Source organism: Trichoplusia ni, unplaced genomic scaffold (assembly GCF_003590095.1).
Source record: "Trichoplusia ni isolate ovarian cell line Hi5 unplaced genomic scaffold, tn1 tig00002950, whole genome shotgun sequence".
Lineage (NCBI taxonomy): Eukaryota > Metazoa > Arthropoda > Insecta > Lepidoptera > Noctuidae > Trichoplusia > Trichoplusia ni.
The window spans coordinates 104,119-128,144 of record NW_020800304.1 but is presented as its reverse complement, the minus strand read 5'-3'; the positions used below and the strand labels follow the sequence as shown (position 1 = coordinate 128,144).

Genomic DNA, 24,026 nt, shown 5'->3' with positions numbered 1-24,026 from the left:
CTATTTTTTACTAGGTCTGTGTCATTACAATTAGTCACAATAACAATCACACAGATTTTATTGTTTATCTATATGTGTGTGCACACAAATTCAGTCTTAAACACCTTTTGGAAGATGCAAACTATTTTATAATCTATTTCGATCTAATAAATTGACATTTATCGTTAATTTACAATAATATAAAAAAGGAAAGAAATGCAATACAAATAAATTGATTGAATATTTAGCAGCATAATTGAATTATTTATTGAAAATAATTGAATCACATTTTTGTTGTATTTCGAATGTATTTAGACAAAAATGAAATGAAATTATCAAAAAGAAATGACGGACGGGTCCAAAACGACTTTTACCGAATTTTTATCACATTAAATATACACTTTACATTTTTAACACTAGTAGTCTTTAGGCTGCACATCTAGCCTGTAACTTGAGTCCTAAGTCTCAGTCTAAGTCTAGATTGAGTATTTATTTCAATACTTTTTTCAATCACACTCTTTTGTAACTTTGTGTTCTAAGTTTGGGTCATTGGTTTTTGTCACACATTTCGGCTCACTTGGCATCTGCGTTGGCGAGTTACCTGTAAAAAAATAAGCTGAAATGTATTTTCTCGATCTTTTTTTCTATTCATTTGTTAAGGGAAAGGAAAAAAGCTAGTCAGGGGCAATTTTTGGCAAATATATACAGCATATTCCTTTAAAGTACAAAAAAAAACGGAACAGCAAACATTTTTTTTTTACTAACACAAATCAAACAATGTTGAAGATTTTTTCTATCAGTCCTCTTAAATACTCAGAGTTTAGTCAGAAATCAATGTAAATGTTAATTTTATGATTTGACACAAATCCTCAAAACACAAGCAGTCTTACACCTAAAGCTCGAAATAAGAAAACACAAACAAATAACAAACCGCATGCAATATCAAAATCTAAAACGATAAAAATAATCCGTTTCATAAGATTTGAAATTCAGGTATTCTAAAAGCGGACATATTACTCCGAGGTTCGTTTTAAAGGTAGCAATAGTGCAGACTCCGCTTAACCGACTGAATCGGAACCAGATTTCCATTTGTTGAATTTTACAACGCTTTACTGAAATATGATACAAAGGAAAAATGATATTTTCCATGTTAAACCGCATTTTTCATAACAAAGACAAAAGTAAGATTCGAGGAAAATGTTGTATTAAAATTTGTTGTCGGTAACTTCATACTTCGCTTTGATTTAAGAAATTTAAAGACTTGCGAACATGGAGTTGATATTTTGAAGTGGAATAAAAATAGTTTCTATCAAAAATGTTTTTCTCTTCCATTTTTAGTATTGACATCAATTTATTGCCAATGGCATGAAACGAGTAGCCCAAATTGTTTTGGCATGTTTTACGAGCAAACGTCTCCAATGTTTTACGACTATGTTCAAAAGTCATTTTCTAATAGTACATTCGGTAATGTACAGAAAATGTTACATTAACAACCCCGATTTGACAACCAATTAAATTGATTGACCTTTTAGAAACCAGGTTTGAAAGGTCAATCAATTTAATTTGTTTTCAAATCAAGTGATGGGTTAACCAAAATATTGACAACCATTCACATAATTTGAAGCTTACCAACAATTCTGGTTTATGTTACTCAAGCAGAAATCGGTGATTAATATTTGCAATTAAATATAAGCAAAAGAATGAAAAAAATTCAAAACACAGACAGGACTTTAACCTGCGACTCTTGGCTATACGAGTATGTGCTTACTTTACCAACCAAGCTACCGAGGTGTCTGGCCAAGAATTTTAATTTATTCATTGGATTGTGACATGTTTCACTGTATTATTTGTATTTAATTTCAAATATAATTCGCAGCGTTTTCTCCGTATTAAAATAATAAAGAATAATATTTGTTTTAAGAGTTGATGCTATTGAATCTTACCATTTATTCTGGGCTTCAAATGAGGCAGAGTATTAGTTGTTCTGTCCAATACGCTTTTACTGAAATAGACACTATTGTTTTCTGGGTTGAATCTCACTGGGGGCGAGTTTGAACAACTTCTGGAGTCCATTGCTAAGGACCTGGGTTCCAGGTGGTATCTAGGCTCTAGTTCTGGCATTTGAGTCAGATTTAATGGATTTCTGTTTGGGTTGCTGTAGAGGGATGGAGGGGGAGGCGTCGCGTAGAGCTCCGGTGGTAACAGCTGTTCAGCTGGTAGCTGGAATGGAAAAAGAGTATTAGTTTTGTTAAGACGTGGTCCTTTGGAAGTGAGGGTAGTTGACGTTTTTGGGAATAAAGACCAGCTGTTTTAGAAACAAAATTAAAAGGATTTATTTGTTTGTTTTAGAATTAAAAGAAAGAATATATTCTTTTTCGCGTCTGTAAGTAATTCGTTTACAGATTCAGGTTTTTAAATCTGAAATTAAACGACTTTTCTAAGATGCTAATTACGCTAGAAATCAGAAAATGATACAATACTCACCAAACCACTAGTATTCAACGGCAAAGCATTCTTATACTTCAGCCAATCCTCATAAACCTTATCATAAGGCTGTCTATGACAATCATTGGGTCCAACATTTGGCATATGCAAGCTACTCATTGGCCCAAGACTTTGTATACTGGGGCCAAGGTTGGGCATCTGTAAAGTCGCCGCGTACGTTGGCCTTCTGTATTCCATTGGCCTTACTTGAATATATTGGTTGCAGGGATCGATGTTGTGATCGTAAAATCGGTCGCAATTCGTAGACATGTCGTATTTATCTGTCGTCTTCGATATGAGCGGTCGTATGGAACTGTAGTCGGTTGTAGAAGATTTATTTGAACAGCTGTCGCTTATTTTCCCGTCTAGCGGTATTATATCAGGGTTTTTATCTGTGGAGAAAAGATAATAAATTCTCTTTAGTGCTCCCTTTTCTGTTTTTTGTTGGTTTTCAAGTGAAATTTATTTGGTTGAACGAATTTGATGTTTTGTTGAATTTCAACTCTAAAATTACAAGCCATTATTTTAATTGGTGTTGTTCTTAAATTACGTGAATTTCGGCGTAGGTTGAGGTATAATGAAAAATAAATATTTTTTAACAAATACTTTCTTAATTGACCGTTACTGGAAAAATACTTTCGTAAACTCATCATTGATGTTTTCAAAGTTTCTGCCGCAGAGGACCAAATTCTCAGACCGAAGGACCGGAGTAAATACGAAATACGTAGGCAGCTACAGATTTCAATTAAATATTCAGAACGCCGTCAGTATTAGGTGAGATTAGTAATTAATTTGTCTAGCTTTCGCTCGGTCCCTCAGAAATGGTCTTAGGACCGGTCAGGAAGGCTTAAGCCATGGTCTACAGTATAAATGGGCTATGTATTACTGCAGACACTTCAGCCGTGATTCTTGTAAGCCCGATATGTGAGCCTTGGTTACGCATTATATTAGATGTAGAATTCCTGAGTGAACTTCAATCTTCATAATTAGAAATATTGAATATTTAAGAAAATCTAGTATATAGGTGACTAGCAAATAGGTATTAAAATTATAAAGGTTTTTAAATTGAAATGCATACTCTCAAAATATATTTTTTAGAACATAACATTGTTAGGTACATATTCTCAATAGGTATGTACCGACCGTTAACAATAAAAATCAAGTAAGTAAATACAAGGTTAAGTAGGTCAAAGAAAATCAATTTCCAAGTAACTGAGTTAAACTAAGTTATAGGGTGTGAAGCTTACCCAAACTATCGACGCTCTCCGATTCCTTTGTACCAGTAAGCGGTATGTTTGATGTCTCATCTTGCTGCCTTTTATCTTTTTCATGCTTATCTATAAGAAAAGATAAGATTAACTTTTGATTTTTGAAAATATTTTTTTCGTAAAAATGATTTGGATTTTTATTATTCAATGATTTTTTTTATGATTAAATGAGTTTTCAATTTGTTGAATTGGATTAAATAAATTGCGTCTTTTTAGAAAGCAATTTAAAAATCTATAAGTAAGAAAATACTTTATGAATTCCAATTATAGATTTTAAAATAAGAATTCACTACAAAAGGAATCTATTTTAAATTTTATAAATAAATTATGTATTTTATAACTATTTAAATTAATTCATTGCTAAAAACCAATATATTTTACATTTAAAATGTACATCCAATTTTTTATTGATTGAATTAATAAAAAATAAATTAAATTGAATACTCACTCTCTCTTTTACAGTATTTGCAGCAGAAGATGACAGCTGATACGCCTGTCATGGCCGCGATTACACCGACAGCCCCCAGTACTATTATCAGTACTGTCGTCAACTCCACCTTGACTGGCACTTGAGCTGTGGGCAAAACTGTTTTATATTGATCAAGTATTATGTTTAGGAAGAAGAAGAGATAGTTTGACTGCTAATCAATAATATTTTTTCGAGGAAAAAACGTACTACCCACTTCAAATAAAAACAGCTGATCAAATGACAGCTATTTTCCATTAAATGATCAACAAAATCGGTTTATCCAGTCCAAAATTTTGATGAAATATTCGCCTTAAGGGAACTTCAGTTTATTTAGCTCGAAAAACGATTTAATATACATATGTATAAATAATGCATCGAGGAGATCGTGGCTAGACATAACTGTACAAGTTGATCGAACACAGGTTAAGCTACGCTTGACACGTCGGTCCGTATCATAACAAGCACCTCCGTATTTTGGCACGTTAAATTTTCGGTCCAGGCTGTTATTTACACATCTTTGAAAGTCGTTACGAGTAGTCAGACGCTATAAAGTCGGATAAGCAGTCTAACTTAGATGGAAGGGATATCATTTTGCCCAGGTAACTGGGTTGAGGAAGTCAGATAGGCAATCGCTCCTTGTAAAACACTTGACCTTAGCTGCATCTAGTTGGACTGGAAGTAGGGAAAAGGCTAGGATGAAGACAAATAAAACATGTTTGTGAAACATACCTGTATGTCTTTGAGGATATTTCAGCAAGCTGGAAGTGAGGGTCAGGGCTTCGCTAAAGCCTTTTCTGTTGAAAGCCCTCACTGAGACGGCGAGAGAGTTGCTGGCTGACAACCCTGAGACTTCGAACTCAGGGTCATCACTTGTCACGTTGCGGAGGAGAAGACCAGTCGCCATGTCGAAGATCTAGGAAATCGGAGGCAGTGTAAATATAATAGATTTTTTGCGAAAGCAGCAAAGGGTGTTAGGTGTAAAAAATATTATGAAACAGTCAATTTTATTGTAATACTATTGATTCAACATAATTCTTTGAAATACCGGGTTTTTCACATTGGCTTTAATACTTTTTATTTTTTTCCAAGATTTTGCTACATATTTATTTTCGGGAATCATGAAAACCGGTGAATCTATTTGTTCAATCTTTATTGGTTTAATGCTGGAATATGTAAACTTTTAAAAATAATTTGATTGAATAAATTAAATATTATTTAAAATAAAAATATTTTCATGTTAAAAAGTGATTTCGCTTTTGAATTATATCAGGTCAAACCGCAGAGCTCTTTACTAAACAAAATATATTAACACTGGCTGTTTGCCGCGGGCACACCCATTAAATAACATAAAAGATCCCACGGGAACAAAAAACGGGATAAAACTAACCTATGTGTTAATCCAGGTTATAAACTAAGTATGTACTAAGTTTCGTCAAAATCAATTCTGTGGTTTTTGCGTGAAAGAGGAACAAACATCCATACATACAAACTTTCGCGTTTATAATATTAGTTGGAAGTAGGATTTCATTCCAATATAGCACAAACACAAAACATAACGTTTAAGAATAAAACCTTAAACATTAGGACGTCCACAATTCAACATTTGACTTATCACGCCAAAACCAAAGTAAGTAACACACTCCACTTAGTTCGAAATAAAACACTTTTTTCACAGGAAAAAGGTATTTCTGCGGTTCAAGATTTATATTTCAGAGGCTAAGTGACATTAATAAGATATATTGGACCCTCAAGATATCTTCGGCGCAATCGGTGACATGTAACAAAAGATATATCTTTTTTTTATCTTTTAAATATAATAACACACGTTGTCGGATTATTTTGTCTGGAAATCAAGGGTTTAATGAAAATTATTTTTACAAGCTATGTCTAGAGGTTCATCTTGTGATTTTGCCACTCTAATTATTTAAATGTTGTTTTTTATACACATATAAATATACAAGTCACTAAATTCCTCTTAAACGGCTAGACCGATTTGCATGTTTTTTTGTTTGCGTTCAGGTGGACCCTGGATGGTTTAGAATCACAAATTAGCCTCTGTGTAGCTGTGTATTATTCGACGCAACCAACCTAATCAAAATAAAATCAACTAAGTATCTCGTATAATAAACTTACTTCTAGCAGAAAAGACTGTCGGATGCCGCCGTCATGTCCTGGAGTGCAGTTCAAGGTCAAAGAGTCATAGGTCACGTTAGTGATCTCGCAGGATTTGGGTGATGACGGCTTGTCTGTGGGAAAATAATTATATTAATATAGGTTAAAAGGAAGATAAACGTATGCGAATAAAACCTGTTACGTATGATTTACTGCGACACAGGGTCCTGAATGAATGGGCTAAAAAAAACTAATTTTAAAACGAGAAAAGGCATCCATCAATTTTTTTACTGTAGCAACAGTTGATTAACCTTGATCTGTTGTTTGAGCTTCAATACAAACCTAATTGTCTGCAAAAAAACAGTTGTCTAGGTCTCAAATCTAGATACAGCCTAGTGACTGACGGACAAACAGCGGAGCTCAGTAATATTGTTAGATTTTCTTCTTTGAGGTTCATGAAAAAAAAAACCCGGTGACAGACAGACAGACAGGAAAGCTCTGTACTAGGTTTCTATTTTTTTCTTTTGGGTATGAAACCCTCAATATAAACTACCCTGTTGCCAGTTAATCAAAATCTTCAACCTTTTTCAAGAGACTCGTTAGAAGTCCAAAACTAAAAAAATAGTTTATACAGGCGACTGCGGGTTAGGATATTTATCACCAAGTGTTCTTGTGAGACAGAACACCGAGGGAAATCTTTTTAAGAGGTATATGTCCTCCTTAAGTAATGGAATAGTTTATTTAACTTGTGGACATTTTTTCCCCGAGTTCAATTACATGGTCAAGAGGGAGTCGCGCTTACCTTTAGATTTTTTAACTATTAAATTGACTGCGTGTATAGCCGAGAGGTAAACTTACGAGAAAGGCATTGGGCAAAACTTGTCGCGGGTTTGACTCCCACAAACAAGCATTTGTGCGATCTAAGTTCTGTGTGTCTTTGTATATGTGACTTAAATGTTTAAGAAACTCCCTGCGACAGAGTCTGATAGGGTTGTTTTAGTTTTTTAGTAATTAGTAAAATGCTAAAATAAGTGTCGCGTTTAATGGTTTTACCATTCGTTATAAAGTTGGCTTAAAGTCCACAAAACGACATAAACTACGTACCAAGATGATCCTCACTCACTTAGTTTTCAGATCAGTTTTTAGATCTTTCGTAACCTTATAAATACATTTACATATATTTCATCGTTAACATGTACGTAAATAATGTTTTCTTTGTGTAAATCTGTACCTAAATCTCGACTAAAAGTGCCATAAAGGTACTTTTCTGAGAGCTTTGTAAATTGATTTCTTTTGTGACATAAACGCTTATTTATTTTGTAAAACGGGTGTGACAAAACCCTCGCTTTTTGTATAAAGAAAACAAATATTTTATACAAATATTTACCTATTTGGAAACGATGAAAATAAATACCTTTTTTAACGTTGACAATTTCACTCTTGACTTGTGACACTTCAAAAAAGTATTTCTTAAAGAATTTGGGCGCCCATTAAAAAATGTATAGGGACATCAGTAATAAACCGCCTAGCTTTAACAGCTCATGAGGTACATCCTGGTGATGGGCAGACAAAAAGCAGAGCCTTGGAAACAGGATTCGGTTTTTAACGTTTGTCTAAGAAATCAGTCAGCTCATGATGAAGGATTCCGGTTGGATGCGAACCAGTCAGGCAATCCCTTTTTGCTATTCTCTTTCATCCTAACCCAAAATATAATTCAGAAATTAGGTATAACTTCAAAAACGTGGCATACGTATAGTGCCTGGGTTAGTTACGAGGTATCGAAGCCGCAAATCGTGCTTATAAATCCATACCTACAACCACAAGGCCACCTCGACATCCTCAAATACTGTATAATAAATATTCTTCAGTTAGAAGAAGCCTTCAAGAATATATAAAAACTACTAAGGATTATATCTCGTAGTTTTGAAAAATATACTCAATTTAAATAAACGTAAATCCAAAGACAGTCTCTGTGACGGTAAGCCGAAGAAATACACGAGCGTAGCCATTTACTTTTTAGTCAAAAAAATATTTCGATTCTAATTTTTTTTGTATCTTTTTAGGCACTATTTAAAGTACTTTAAATAACACCAAAAAAATTAAAACTGGTTCCAAAACTTTAGAGCTTGAAACTCATTTTATGGTATTTTCTATTTTTGGTCTGTAAAGATCTTATTTTGGGATCTTTTTAAAATCTTATAAAAGTCTTATTATGTCTGGAAAGCCTGTAATGCTTTGCCCAATTTATATTACTTAAAAAAAAAAATCTCGCACTTAGGAATCTAAACCTAAATGTATCAGGCGTTTTACAAACATTTAAATCAAAAAAACACAGACACCTGGACTGAGAACACAACACGCATTCGTGGATCACACTAACGCTTGTCCTACGCGGGAATCATACCCGCGACACGTCGTGCAGTGGGTTTGACGTGGTAACCGCTTACTCTCAGCTATCCGTGCAGTCATTTGTTCAAAGATTCGTTTAAAGCAACAATTTTTATTGCCTTACATTCAAAGTTTCTTGAAATGTGGCAATAACCCCTAAACCATTCATAAAACAAAAGAAGATACCACAAGTAATTGTATTTACCGGCTGGCAAGATATGAAATAAGCAGGGTTTGGTCTGCCGACCGACGGAGTTCGTGCCAGAACATTGGACCCAACCGTAGTCTGATGAAGTGTTCACCATGTAAATGTATGTGCCTGAAACAATTGTTCACATTATAGATAACGCATAGCAAAATATGTTTTAACAAAAATATACAACCGACTTCAAATTAAAACAGAAAAGATTTCAGTGGAGAAAAATATGGAAAAATTACGAGGAAAATGCTAACTGAGACGCTTATCCCGTACCAACTTACTATACATGTCAAACATTTAATCAAGTTTAAGTCAAAATTAATATCTTGCAAAATTATTAGTTTGAATGAGTGATGGTTTATTTAGCCAACCTGGCATGTTAGGTACAGTCGTCATTGGAGATGTTGTCAGTTCGTGTTTGCTGTGAGCTGAGCTGTTGAACCACCAGTGGTAAGACATCGGCTCCTGCGGGCAAAAATACGTATATTATTTTTTAACATATCTTAGGGGTATTAGAAATGCGAAGATTTTTTTCTATCCCTCTAGCGGATTCGACGAAGTCTGTTTTGGCAGGCTTATTTGTCAACCCTATCCATACTGCCACCCAAACGCATTTAGGAGTAGTTCAGTGACTTACATACGTACTGTAGAATTACATTTATATATAGAAAGGTTATATAAGGCATTAAGAGGTTAAAAAAATGAGAAAAGTGATTTGGATTGTTATGCTGAGGCTAGAAAAGATAAAAAAGTATTGAAATATAATCACATTTCTTTAAGATCTTTGCAGTTAGGCAGACGACCATTTTTTTCGGGAAAAGGGCCCTTTTTAACCAATTTTATTTTCTTCCTAAACTATATTTTAAGAGAACTTTTACATAACAATCATAACTCCAAACGAAAACATCTTAAAAACTTATTTACTAACGAACGAACGAAAATTCGCACTAACGAAATCCATCCACAAGTTCACGCTGCAAACAGAATCCTATTTATCTGGTGTTTACTAGTAATTCCAAAACAATGGGAGATTTATCTGGCTGTGAGGCATCGACACCCAACAAACATTACATTCCTGAAATCAATTGTACGACCTTTGTTGGTTTAATACACTTCTGTGTTTAGGACCTGAAAATCGCTTATTTTGCTCTGAATACAGACATCAGTGATGGACGACTGGCCTGTTGGTCTAGTGGTTAGTGACCCTGACTGCTATACCGGAGGTCGTGGGTTCGACCCAAATGTTTGTGTGATGAACACGATCATTTGTTCCGTGTCTAGGTGTAATTTATCTATGTCATGTATGTATTTAGGAATATATAAGTATGTTTATCAGTGGTCTAGTAGGTACTCATAATACAAGCTCTGCTTAGTTTGACACTAGATGGCGTTGTATGAAAGTTGTGGAATATTATTAAAAAAATATAAGTGATGCCCTTTTTGGAAAAAAATGGGTTATTTTGTAACGGTATTGCGAAAGCTTGTATTTTTTATTAAATAACATTTTTAAGAGAATTTCATATCAAAAACTCATTTCTTAAAAAGTTCCAAGAAGCACTTCCCATCGTCAATAAATTAATTAACAACATCCTGATTGGGGACGCTGGTTTCATTGCCAGAGTGCCAATAGAGTTAATAACCTTACCCCACCTACAATCAGATGCCCAATTGGCTTCTTTAAAACTAAAGACCAGAATCAGCACAGCACAGCACTCCAGCTCATATGGCAAAATGAAACCATTCTTGTAGTGTTGATTTACAAATTTTATCTTTCAAACTTCATTTTGAACCTCAATACAACATTAGCCCAAAACAGAAGGTTTGCCAAAACCAACCATATCATATCGTAAACTTTACCGGTAACAACACCAAAAAATCCACACGTAACTTTATAAAAATTTCACGTCCGGAAAGTATACCATATTTCCCGATTCTTCCCAAGGCGGGAAGCAAACAAAGCAAAATCTGGGATAAAATAAACGGGAATTCAGGTAATATAGCATCGTTGATGTGGTATTAAGGTATTCATGAGGCTACTCTATAGGGGCTGCGAACGAGGTCAGATTTTCGATCAAAATTAGGTGCATGTATTGTATAGGTGGTGACATTGTATTAGTCTTATATTGACCAAAAAGGGTGAGTAATTATCACTTGCTGAAACTTGTGAAGGAAAATATTGTGCATAGGCAATTTGTCAAGACATCTCAGAGTCCTACGGGCAGTTCGGAATTGATAACTTTTTTGATAGAAAGCAGAAATTTTCCAATAGAAAACCGACCAAACAGTTATCTATTATATATCTCCGCACATCTAAATCTCAGTTCCTCAGTCTAAGTCCAAGGTACAAAAAAAAATCAGAACATACCCATCCATCGTCACACAAAACCAAATCTCCTACCGACTACGCTAGCAACATTGTACTTCTATTTGAATATGAAATTCCTGATCCCCGAATCGTGAGAACGATTTGTAATCAAATTCCAATGGTTTCGTATTCCGAATATTAAAAGTATCTAATGAAACGTGAAGGCTATTGAGAATGGCGTTTTGCTCCCTTTATTGATAGCATTTTCTTCTGATACATTTATCCCGATGAAGTTCTTTTATGAGTAACGGTTTTAATCAAAAATCATTTTTTGGAACGACATGTGCTTTTTTAGTTTTGATGTGTATCGGTTTTCCTTTGAAATTGAATAGCTGTTTTTGCAAATAGAATGCATTATATTATTTTTGCATGTCACATTCAAGTTCGCTTTAATCATATTTTCCTAGCTAGCTCCCCTGTGAAGAAACGTCGAGACAAACTCAGGAGATAATCGCTTCTATTTAAATCCAGGAAGTATCAATCACAGTCATGTTTTTGTAATAATTAAACAAATGCAGTGGCTTTCCCTGACTAGAAGAAAGAGCCAGATAAATCTTAGTAAGCCTATGCCTTGAGGTACACATGCCTCGTATAGTTCATGCACCAACATTGTTGTAAAACCATACCTGATACCCACCATAATAAAATAATCATACTAACATTTTGGTTTCATAAATGTTCTAAAAGATAAAAACTTCTTACCTTAGGGTTAGCATCCAGTTCACAATCGATGTCGATCACTTCACCTCGCGCCGCTCTCACCACTATCGGTGATGTTGACTGGCAAGTTGGCACGACTGGACAAAAAAAAGTAAGAATTCTAACAAAAAAAATATAGCTAATGCTTTTTCCTTTGCGTATCAGTCTTGTCTTGACGGCCACTGGAAGACATCCATATCATTGGTAGAAGCAGAAATAGCTCTAAGCACTATCTGTCGCCACCTTATCCTATTGTGACTCAAATGCGTTTTTCTCTTGGGCTATCTAATGCATAGATGATCCGACAAGCACTGGCTTAAGTTCTCCTCTGCACAGCTAGCAGAAATTTTTGTTAGTTCAACCCAATCTATACGTCGTGGGGATTTTCAGAGGACTGAAGATATCACGCTTGGATCAAAGGTGGGTAGATCAAATACAAGTTTGACTGATAAGAGATAAAGTTCAAAATACCTCGACTTGTGGTAGTAAACTTAGTGATTTTAAGTTGATTACTTCAGTAAAACTTATCTTATATACCTAATGTTTCTCTTTAATCGCAGGTATAAGAATTATAAACAGATTCTGACGCCCTAATTATTTAGGGTCTCAAGCTAAAAAGCAGAAACTTAGACAACATTTTATACATCACAAACGGAACGCAATATAGCTAAAAGACCAGGGTCAAGATATCAATATTAATCTAAAAGCACCCTCTAACAAGCGAGTGAATATTTATAGTCTAACAAATTCGGTATTGTTACAAAGGGGAAGTTGGGAAATCAATATAAGTTCAGAAGCCGGGTGAAATATTAATCGTGAAGAGATCAGGCCACGAAACTTATACTTTATGCCAAGTTTTGAGATATAAATTATGTTGTATCTTTTGTAGCGAGTTCAGATGTTCCAGATAAGGATTTTGTTTTAAAAGGTTATGCTTGAATACGTCATTTATTTAGGTTTCGTGAGTGAGTTTATGTTCTCGTCTTGAAAAGATTTTGTGATGTAAAGTTACCTACTTTTTACGTAAATATTTTGGGTTTATGGATGGGCGATCGCTTCCATTTGGCATTTGAATTTATAGTTATAAGTACAGTTATAAATAAAGATAGGAAAATGGTAATATAAGGTGATTCAAGGCGGGATTGAGAAAAAGTCAAAACTACCGTTTAAACGTGCTATCCAAATTTACTCAAAAGCCTTGTTTGCCCAATGTTTAGACCCAGTAGTAATCTACGAGGCACCCAGGTAAAAAGCATGACCATACCCCAATACTCTCCTACTCAATTTCTACTTCTTTATAGGTATACCGCAAATCCTCAGCTAAAAACTTACATTTGACATCAAGAATGAGGCTTTCACTGGATCCTTCTCCGAGACTGTTCCTGGCAGAGCACACGTAAGCACCAGCAGCCTTCCTGGACACCCTCTGCAGTACCAGACTCTGATTGGCCAGGAGTACTCCTTGTCCAGGCTTCACTATAACACCCTGTTAAAAGAGACAAAAGAATAATAAAAATATGTCATATGCGATACCAGTATCTAATCTTCTAATATATAAAATTCCCGTGTCACGATGTTAGCTACCGTACTCCTCCGAAACGGCTTAACCGATTTTTACCAAATTTTTTATGCGTTACATAGTGGTTTCTTAGGTTTACGCGAATGTTAGACATTGAAATGAAACTACTTTTACGGATTTTATCGCGGTTTAATTTTAGATTTTAGTTCCCGACGTTTCGAAACCTTTGCAGGTATTCCCTCCCAGGTTCTACAAACGGTACGTAGATGATACTTTCACAGTTTTACCATCTAGTCAAGTAAATGCATTTTTAAAACATCTCAACTCCATTAATAACAAAATTCAATTCACTATGGAGTTGGAGGATAATAAATCTCTTGCCTTCTTAGACATATTAGTTAAAAGAAATCCTGATCAGACCATAAGTCACACCGTGTATCGAAAGAAGACCCATACAGATAGGTACTTAAACGGTGAATCTCAACACCACCCTAAACAGTTAGCTACCGTGGGAAAATCTTTGTTTCAGAGAGCACACGGACTCTGTGATGACAGACACCTTGCCGCTGAGCTTCAACACGTCAAGCAAGTACTGCGAGACAACAAGCTCCAAGTTCCACGGCCCCGTCACAGAAACCGAGTGAAGCCAGCCACTGTTGATCGTTTGCCTGTGTACTACCATATGTCAGAGGAGTCACTGACATGATTGGTTACATCCTGAAGCGAGCTTCAATTAAAACATACTTCAAGCCGCCCAAGAAGATTAGCCAGTCCTTACCATCCGTCAAGTGTCACATACCTCTACAAGATGCAGGAGTATACAAACTAGATTGTGACTGCGGCCTCTCTTACATCGGTCAAACCAAACGAAGCATAGGGACCCGCGTTAAAGAACACATAGCTGACGTCAAACACCGCCGCTCAACGAAGTCTGCAGTCGCCGAACATGCTGAAGGTTCCAGCCATTATATTAGATTTGACCAACCATAGAATCCAAATTCCTACCTAGGATGTTTCGCGAGGCTATTGAGTATAAAAAACACCCTAATTTCAATAGAGAAGATGGCTGGAAGATATCATCTACTTGGGATCCAATAATAAATAAACTCAAGGCCAAACCCAAGAGCAGCGCTGCAAGACATCAAGACACAGTGAGCTCATACTGCGTAGGTCGGACCACAAATAATTAATTAAAATATGAAGGTAGAACGAGTAACATCTTCTGTCAAGACGAACGCCATCTCAGTCTGCCCGTGACCATGATACCTGCAAAGGTTTCGAAACGTCGGGAACTAAAATCTAAAATTAAACCGCGATAAAATCCGTAAAAGTAGTTTCATTTCAATTTTTATGCGTTTTCAGTAGGTCTGAGAATCGACTAACATCTATTTTTCATACCCTTAAGTTTTAAGGGTTACTCACACTAAAAAATATTTTATTTTGTGGACGAAATTTTTTGTTTTTATTTTTTTATAATGTGGCACATATAAAAATACATACAACTAGAAATAATTTATTAGGCAAAACAAGGTTTGCTGGGTCAGCTAGTAATATAATATTTCACAACTCTCACACAACGCCATTTAGTTTCAAACTAAGCAAAGCTTGTATTATGAGTACTCTCTCAATACATACATATAGATGGGTTACACCCAGATACAGGATAAATGACCGTACTGATTTAACCTGGGCGAGAATCGGACCGAAAACCTTCGGTATAGCAGTCAGGGCCACTATTACCACCTCTGAAAGTAAGTTGCAGATGTACAAGTAACACATAATGGTGATGCTTCTCCATCACCATTATGTTCCAAATTTTCCAATTTCTCTCAAATTCTATTTTTGACTTAACTACGAAATTAAAACGTCTGCCCTTATATTTTGGCGATGATCTATGGCCCGCAGTATGGTGGGTATTAAACTCTGAGACCGGTTTAGGAATAGAATACTGTGCCTCAAATCTCTAATCGCCTCTCAAAAAAAGCCATAGATCGGACTGATTGGAAAAAAATAACGACCTTGTTCCAGCAATGAGACAGTTATAATGGCTTAATAAAAAAAACTATTCGGCAGTTTTTCAAGAAAAATTTAAAATAACGATGGGAAAATATATTTCAAGATTTTCTGAACTTTTCATTTGGTGACATATTTTTCAGTCCTCGGCTCTTGGAAAGAAAGATCTTTATTTTTGTTTGCTGAGAGAAAACTTTCTGTCACGGTACTCAAAAGTTTCTTAGTACCAAGACGGAGGAAATTAAAATTTTCTTTTCTGCATTCTTCACCTGAATTGAAAATATTTGTTAATTGTTTTTTTTTTAATAAATGAGATGGGTTTACAATCTTTCTCTCTCTCTCTTAGATTCTTAATCAAATGATCTAAACTTATAATTTTCCCGAACCACAATGATACGGACGATTTATTGGCGCCATTACTTACTAACAAATTTCAGCCAAAACATTCATAACAACCTCTCTACTAAATTCCCAATTAACTTGCAAAAACTCAAATAAAAACTATCGTGGGACTGATTCATTATTAAATGATGTAACGGTTTCCTCACGCATAGGTGAGTTCGACTCGCGATCCCGCCGCGTCAGCTCACAATTAAGGACTCCGGTTGGGTCCGAAACTAGTCGGGCACCCCCGATAAATACGCGTGAGTAAACCGTTACATCTTTTACTAACCTCAATAAAGTATAACAGATAACAGCAAATTATAATCATCTGATATTGGATGATACAGCGTGTTACATTTCTGTAGTTAATTGCTTCGAACTGTAATTAATATCAAAAACAGAACACTCGTTTGTCATCGTAAAATATGTACATATTTTACGGAAAGGTAGTCAGATGTCGACAATTGCGTAACTTTAATTATGACTTTTATGTTCAATTATTTTTTAACTAGCCTTTACTTGCGGCTTCGCCTGTCTGTGGATGTGAAATAAAACTGCAAAAAACATTAACGCTGTCGTATAAAAGTAGCCTATTTGTGTAATCCAATGTCTCAGCTATCTCCATGTCAAATTTCATCAAAATCGGTATAGCTATTTGAGCGTGAACAAGTAACACTCACACATACTAGTACATTCAATTTAATTTTGCATTTATAGAGTGTATGTGATGAAAATGGTTATTTCTCCTATGTCTAAATTTATCACACATGCACCTATTTATTTAGAAATTTGTACGAAAATATAAGATTTTTATAAGCCGTCTAGTACCTATAAGTCAAATTTTGCTTAGTTTCACACTAGATGGCGTTGTACCAAAGCTGTACTTTTATTGTACTGATACATACAAAAACAAAAACGAGAGTTAATTTAAATAAAACGCGAGAAAAACAGCCAGCGTTGCTTACAGATATTCAACTTACATTATGCGTAAAATACACATGATTGTGCCACGGGTTTGCTCGTACTCTGCAGTCTAGGTAGACGTCAGACCCTTCCACAACTTTGCTGGCGTCCAGGTTGGCGCCAAGCTCCAACTTTGCTACCGGTAGATCTGGAGAGAAATAGAAGAAGTTGGATAAATTCAGACTTGAGAAATTATTATTGTTTTATAGTGTAGGGTTTTTTACGGCTTTATTACAGTTTTAGTTAATATTGGTAAGAGTAATTGTTTAGTAGATGTTATTTTTTCGGAAAAACAAGTGTTTAACATTTAGTTAAAGGTACATTTTTTGTGTGGTCTTGATTAAATCACAATTGTATGGCTTGGAGAGATTGCTTATCTTAATCCTTGAAGCCAAATATTTTAAATTACATTGGGATGTATTATTTTATTTTTTCCACTATGTGTACCTACATGAGTTGTAATACTGTGTATGTATTTAAAACATAAATAACATTTAAATTCGTTTTTTTTAATTGAACCTCTATGTTAACCTGTAAGTCTCATAATTATTTACGCTGCTAAAAAGCTTTTAAAAACATATACCTTCGAGAAACCAATTATATTTTTACTATCACACCAAGATCTAGATTCTACCGCCACTTATCGTCCAAAGAGGTTTGTTATCAACTAAATCTGACAGATATAACATACGTTGTATTTCCATCTTCCAGCCGTCTTCGTGTGTGGAGTGCGGCAGACTTGGCTGCACAGCCCTGCAGGACAGCACCCTGCCGGCGTCCTCTATACTTGGCACGAAGGTCAGGATACTGCTGGTTACGTTGCCATCCGTTGACGTCTGGTGACAAAGAAGTTTGGTATAAAGATGAGGTGTATTAAAGAAGTAGGTGGATGAGTTTTAATGGGGTAAAATAATTTTCTCTTCTTGTCTCTTATCTAATTGCTTAGAATAACAAAAAAATATTATTATATACATTTTGAGGGTTCCCATTTAACGTTCTACGTTTTGGCAGCAACTCTGCCTATCTGTCCTTCCGTAACCAGTCTGTATTTTATGAACCATTATAGCTAGATAATTTTAATTTTCATAGACTTCAAACTCTAAACATTGTTAGGGCAATTTGCCGTCATAAAATAGACGAATAAATTTTTGGATATACCTAAACTATCACCACTTCTGTAACGAATCTGACTCACAGTGACCTTTTTTTAAGGTTGAGTTCCTGCATAATTTTCATTTTGATATACCTACCATACCCAATGAAATTTTTGTAATGCCCTTTCAACAAATTCCCAATCTATCGAAAGTTCTTTCATTCTATACATAGATCATTCCGTGACGATTCCTAAAGCCAAGGGCTTTGTCCTACGCTTACAGAACTTTAGTGCCCTTTTACGATACTATAAAGTCTTGGTAATGTCAGCAGAATTGTCTAGGATAAAAGAAGTCAGGGTAATTCTAATCTTTATTTGTAAGGCTGTTTGTTCGTGTTGCTTTTTCCCAAATTATGTTGGGATGGCCTTCCAGTTTCTTAGGAGATAGTTTCTGTTACATTCAATTTCGGGTGATTTATAGGGTTTAACTGAAAACTAGAGTTACATTGGTCGTTTACAATGTATGTAGAGATGGCTCACAAGAATAAAAATATCTTGGTTTTAGACTGTAGTCAAGTTGAGATTAACGATAAAAATTCCTATTTCTTATTCCAAGCTTGGTTGTTTATGGAATACATCGAATCGAAAAGAAACCGTAAATGCTTTAAAAACGCCTGTACTTTCGTATCACATCAAAACGTTAACGTAAAAGTGGTAATTTTAATCTTATTTTTTGTTACGGGTTATCCTCATGGACACCCACTCCCACGGGGGAGGAAATGGGTAGTGCCAGACTTTTACTGACTAAACCTGAACCGCCGTGCTACGTCATCCGCGTTTTTGTGTCGGTGTATGGCAATGCGTTGCAATCCTTCATACACCGACCGCGGGAGTGGTAAATTTGACCTGCTTACAAAGGGCGAATTATGACTTTAGGACGGACTCTTGGTCTAGTTCAAACTTAATAATATCAGACCAAAGTTCAAATATTCATATCAGATAAATCAGCGATCTTTCACAAATAGTTTGTCTTAGTAATGGATAGTTTCGGGAACAACTGAAAGACTACTAATTGCTACTCATTGAATGCTAACAATACGGTTCGCAGTAGTTTCTTATAGGGTTGTCACTCACAAATAGTTCAATTATGTTTTTGTAAAGTTGATTACTAACATTCTTATGTAGACAACTCACAGGAAAATTGGGAAGAGGTTTACCAATAAAGTAAAAGAAAATGGATTAAATAAATGTTTTTGATATATGCGCCTTTCTTGAATGCAAATTGATTACAAAAAGTGTTTAATTTACAAAACTCAGCAAGTTGTTCCTGAATTTACGATTAATCTACAGCTTAAAATTTAGCTTATTATTTCAGGATTTTTAATTGAATTTTATTAAACTAGGTTTTGCTTAAAAATATACCACTACCCATCTTCAAATATCTCATCATCAGCCACAATCAAAACCCTGACTAAGAATCCAAAACTAAAAAAACCTGAACTGCCAACCCTATTTCAATCGATCGATTGCCATCACTACCCATTACCGATACTCGATACCGTCTTTAAAGTTTCAATATACAACTCTACGATAATGACAGCAACCATTGTGCTGTCAATGCCAATCTGGATAGCAAAAGGTAATTAGGTTCAACTGATGTCAGGGAGCAGTGATGGTCTGTTACCGTATCCGAAAGTTCCGAAAATATATCCGAAAAAAGAGAAAGTTGTGTAGTTAGATGTAGTAAAATGAGTATTTGCTCGGTTTTTTTCTGTTCAATCTCTCGACAAGTTTTTAAGATATAGTAACAAATTAAAATAATAGATGGCGCTACGTGTCCTGATCTTTAAGTAGCGCCAAACATTTTGCCGAATTTATTTTTTCTATTCAAACATAGGCATGCAAAATGGCCATACATACAAACGATTTCTATTTAATAGTATTAATCTGCTGTTGGTAAAAATCAAGTCGAAAGTCAACATTTAAAAATTACTTGAAAACACCGAATAACTAACTGAATGCCTAACAGAAAAACAATCTATGTAATCAGTTAAAGAAAATCCTTTTATACACTAGGAATACTTGCACAGTAATGTTTAATTAAAGATTTCACGATACTCCTCACTATACAATTCAAGGAAGCAATTGCAGACCACTTTAATTAAGCTGGACTTCAATCTTTAAAAGAAAAGAAAGGAAAGAAAAGAAAATCTGATCACCATAGCGTATACTAAACAATGCTATTCAGACCGCTTTAGTGCTGAGCAATCGCGGAATGTTTCGGGTTTCGGCTTTCGGCATTCGGCCGTCACACCATTGACCGAAACCCAATTCCACGGAAACCTAAATTGGGTTTTCACATTATGGAGATACGCCTAAATAAATATTGCGTTGTTTTCGGTGCGGTAAACAAAATTCAGATTTGGCTGCGAAATACCTGCCAAAATGTTGTTTGGAGATCTTTTTTATGTTGGTTATTTTTTATGTTTGGATTTGTCAGTTAGTCAAATGAGTTTTAGTTTTTTACTATGATAACGGGGTTATAAATGAAGTTCAAAGTTCAATGAATATGAAAGATGAGGAAACAACAATGTCTATTTCTTTTGGTGTTTTTGAAATACAGTTAAATATTTTATGACATATTTATTAAAAACGAATTTATGTACTAATTAAAAGAAGAAAATCATGCAAAAAATTGACTGCGATTGTTTCGTTACATCATTAACGAATAACTTTTTTTTATTTGTTTGTCGAATTCCCTATTTTTAAATTATATTTTTACGAAATCTATCTGACGGACTATACAAGTTTTTTTTTGTCATTCACTCTAATTTCTAAAGGCCGATAATTGAATACTAACTAGCCCATCACTAGCCCATATCGATAGTACGTGTCGATAGTTTTAGATGGGCATCTGTTGTGAAATGCGATGCAACGCGAACAGCATCCATTACACTAAGTTCATTGCACTAATGTGGTGTTGTGATACCGTTATCATTTTAATGTTTGTGATTGTGTATTACAGAGCTATCGTGTGATAGAGATTTTGCTGTTGAAAGTGAATTCAAAAATTCATATTGATAAGGATGTTGCAATTATTGGATTGTGGTTTGTTAGACCTCCGATCGCCACATGCAAAAATACACCTTGACAAAGCATAAGCGTTTGTAGGTCGTACAAATGCTTATCTTGGGGGATCGAATCGAGCTGGTTTGGCATGTTGACCTATACCGTTCGTCTATCCATGCAGTTGATATTGTTGAACTATTACGTAATTCTTAAAATCCATTATTGAATCGCAACATTTCGCGACCGACACTAATATCAATAGGACAACACATTAACAAGTAGATACCTCATTAGTGACGAAGGCAACGGCGTGTTAAACTAGAAGTCACAGGTTCGATTTTTGCCTGCTTTTTTTTGCATTTTTTTTTCAATTACCAATAAGTACTTACAGTTTCTCTAACAGTCTTCAGCCTGGTGCCTCCCTTCCACCAGGATATCGTCGGCTTAGGTCTGGCCCCCACAGCCTGGCAGACCAGCTCAGTGCTCTGTCCCGCCACCAGAGGTCGCTTGCCGCCTTGGAGACGCACCCATAGCGGTCGTACTGTTGACAAAAGATTTAAAAGATGATGTAGATATAGAATACCATAGATTGGCACACACAGACTCAACTTGATATATTGTTGTTAATGCATCAGAATAAACTTAAATTTATATTAAAACAATTCATGATCTAACTCAGAATCTGTTAAAGAAAAGAAAAATTATCTTCAGCACTAAAATTATAGCACTTTACTGAAACGCATTGCGTACTGTTAAAGTTAGAACCAGAACTTGGAAATAATTAAACTTCCTTTTACACTATACCTATCCGTTTTAAGTAACACACTGTATGAAATTTTATAAAGCAGTTAAAAGCATAAAGTTTGTTTGTTAGTTTAATGCTGATATTTTTATTATATTTTTAATTCGGATTAAAATTTAAATCCAAATTAAAAATGATTAATACGATTTGAAAAAATCTTAACTGATATCTTCAAAACCGCGGACGGAGTCGCGTGCCAGAACTAGTCTTAGTAATACACGAACAATATCACCTTGAAAGCAAGTCTCTCCGAAGTAATATTAAATTTATTGAACTCCCTTCCTTGCCACCCAAATTGGAATTTAATGACGTTTTTCAATTAATAATAGCTTCTCTCTTCAATAAATTGAATTAACGCGCGTTAAATCATAATCAATCATTGTTATCGAGTTAATTTGATTTTTATTTTTAAACCAGGTTTTTAATATGAAGGGTGGGTATTGGGTAACTGATGATTGGCGGACGGCTTTTTTTTTTCTTTTTTTTGTACTTATTGGTGTGTTTCCTTTTATAGTTTTGTTAAGAGGCAGTTGTTTCATAGTGGGACATTTATAGGCGGGTGTTTTTTTTAAATTATTTCCTCCTTAGCGTGAATTTGTGTCTACTTCGATACTGGTTGAAGCTGTTTAATTTTTTTTTAATAGTGATACTGAGAGGTACAAGAAAAACAAAAAAAAACACCAATCAAATTCATGAACGAGCCAATGGTTGTTTAACTTTTTAATATCATTGGAGTTGCATCTAATCATATTTTTACTATATAATAATTTAAATGTTAATTGCATTAAATTTTAATTGAAATGTTAATTGAATATTCGAATGTAATAATAATGTGTGTTCTTTTAATATCTAATCCTAATACTGTATTTTTATCTCATTCTATCTTAACTTTATTGGTAATGCGTGTTAACATAAATAAATAACTAAAAAATACTTCACACGTGATGGTATACTCTCTGATCGTTACCTAACTTCTGTAACTGATCGTGAAAGAAAAGTACACTTGTCAAACTTTTACCTTTTTGCCTTATTACTTGGAAAAAGCGAACCCATTAAAAATATCGACCGCATTTTAAATGCCGACTACCTAGAACTTTGAACCACAAGACTGGAATTTCTTTATTCTTAGACTGAAAAAGGAAGTTAACCTAGATGAAATAGAAAGGCAGAAAATAAAACAGAAATATTTGTATTGAAAATCTCCGTTCAGTCATACGGCAATAAAAAGATTTAATAAAAAATATATGTTACGTTATAAATACATCATCAGCCTGGCTAATGCCCAACTATGGATGCAACTAAGTACCTATCAGTGTTTTACAAAGAGAAGACTGCCTATCTGACCTCCTCAACCCAATTACCTGGGCAACACGATACCCTTTAGTTAGACTAAATGTCAGACTTTCTAGCTTCTATCTACTCGTAGCAACTGTCAATAATGTGTAAATAACAGCCGGGAAAGACAATTTAACGTGATTTCCGAAACACGGAGAAACTTGTTATGACGTAGACGGTCACCCATTGATAGTCCCGACCGTATCAAGCGTAGTTTAACCTGCGATCGATAAACTTGTGCAGCTTAGCCACGAGATTCTATGTTTAGTTTTAAGACAAAAATATACTAATTAAATAAAAGTAATTAAGGTTTTGAGGCACCACAAATATTTATGTTTTTATTTAAAAAATACATCGCAAACAAACATTAAATTAAGACTTAATTCACAAAATTAATAAAAACAATTTATGTTTTCTGGAGCGCGTTTCATAAATTCATTGTGGACAACAATAGCCCACTTGTGGGTAAACAAAGGGCTAACTTAACTACAATTCAAAAGAATCCGATCCGTTTTTTAGCCCTTTTTATTTAGACCACTTAAGACAATTAAAGCCGTGCTTTTTGTTAGCCTAACCCTTTTTAGGGTACCGGTGTCGTGAGGCAAAAACCTTTTGTGTAGTAAGACGCCTTTTTTTAATAACGTGTAATTAATTATCAACGGTTTGTTAAATTTATTTAAATGATTATTAAAATTGTTTTAGGTCCTTGTTTAGTATTTTCTGGACCTGAATAATAATAATTTATGTACTTAAGTATTCTCAGACTACGATTGATTTTTTCAGTAGGTACTTAAATATTAATAAAATAGTTCAGTTTAGTAACATTGCATTACAACGATTTTGATATAACAAGCAATATCTTATACTAGCTGTTGCCCGCGACTT

At 34.7% G+C, this 24,026-nt stretch overlaps 1 protein-coding gene across 2 annotated transcripts in view; it reads right to left on the bottom strand.

The window, feature by feature from the left end:
- Positions 1-271: 271 nt before the first annotated feature.
- Positions 272-24,026, bottom strand: part of LOC113507597 (nephrin-like) — a 49,139-nt gene continuing 25,384 nt past the window's right edge. The window contains exons 7-20 of one of the 2 annotated variants that reach the window (XM_026890446.1): positions 21,394-21,545; positions 17,534-17,678; positions 16,860-16,990; positions 13,296-13,449; positions 11,967-12,061; positions 9,271-9,364; positions 8,906-9,019; positions 6,334-6,446; positions 4,930-5,113; positions 4,180-4,317; positions 3,711-3,800; positions 2,464-2,855; positions 1,923-2,199; positions 272-580 (exon numbers count right to left, since the gene is read on the bottom strand). In XM_026890446.1, the coding sequence (XP_026746247.1) occupies positions 486-580; positions 1,923-2,199; positions 2,464-2,855; positions 3,711-3,800; positions 4,180-4,317; positions 4,930-5,113; positions 6,334-6,446; positions 8,906-9,019; positions 9,271-9,364; positions 11,967-12,061; positions 13,296-13,449; positions 16,860-16,990; positions 17,534-17,678; positions 21,394-21,545 (2,174 nt within the window). In that variant the 3' untranslated portion in view covers positions 272-485. The remainder of the gene's footprint in view (positions 581-1,922; positions 2,200-2,463; positions 2,856-3,710; positions 3,801-4,179; positions 4,318-4,929; positions 5,114-6,333; positions 6,447-8,905; positions 9,020-9,270; positions 9,365-11,966; positions 12,062-13,295; positions 13,450-16,859; positions 16,991-17,533; positions 17,679-21,393; positions 21,546-24,026) is intronic. The other variant, XM_026890447.1, reaches the window with a different exon arrangement.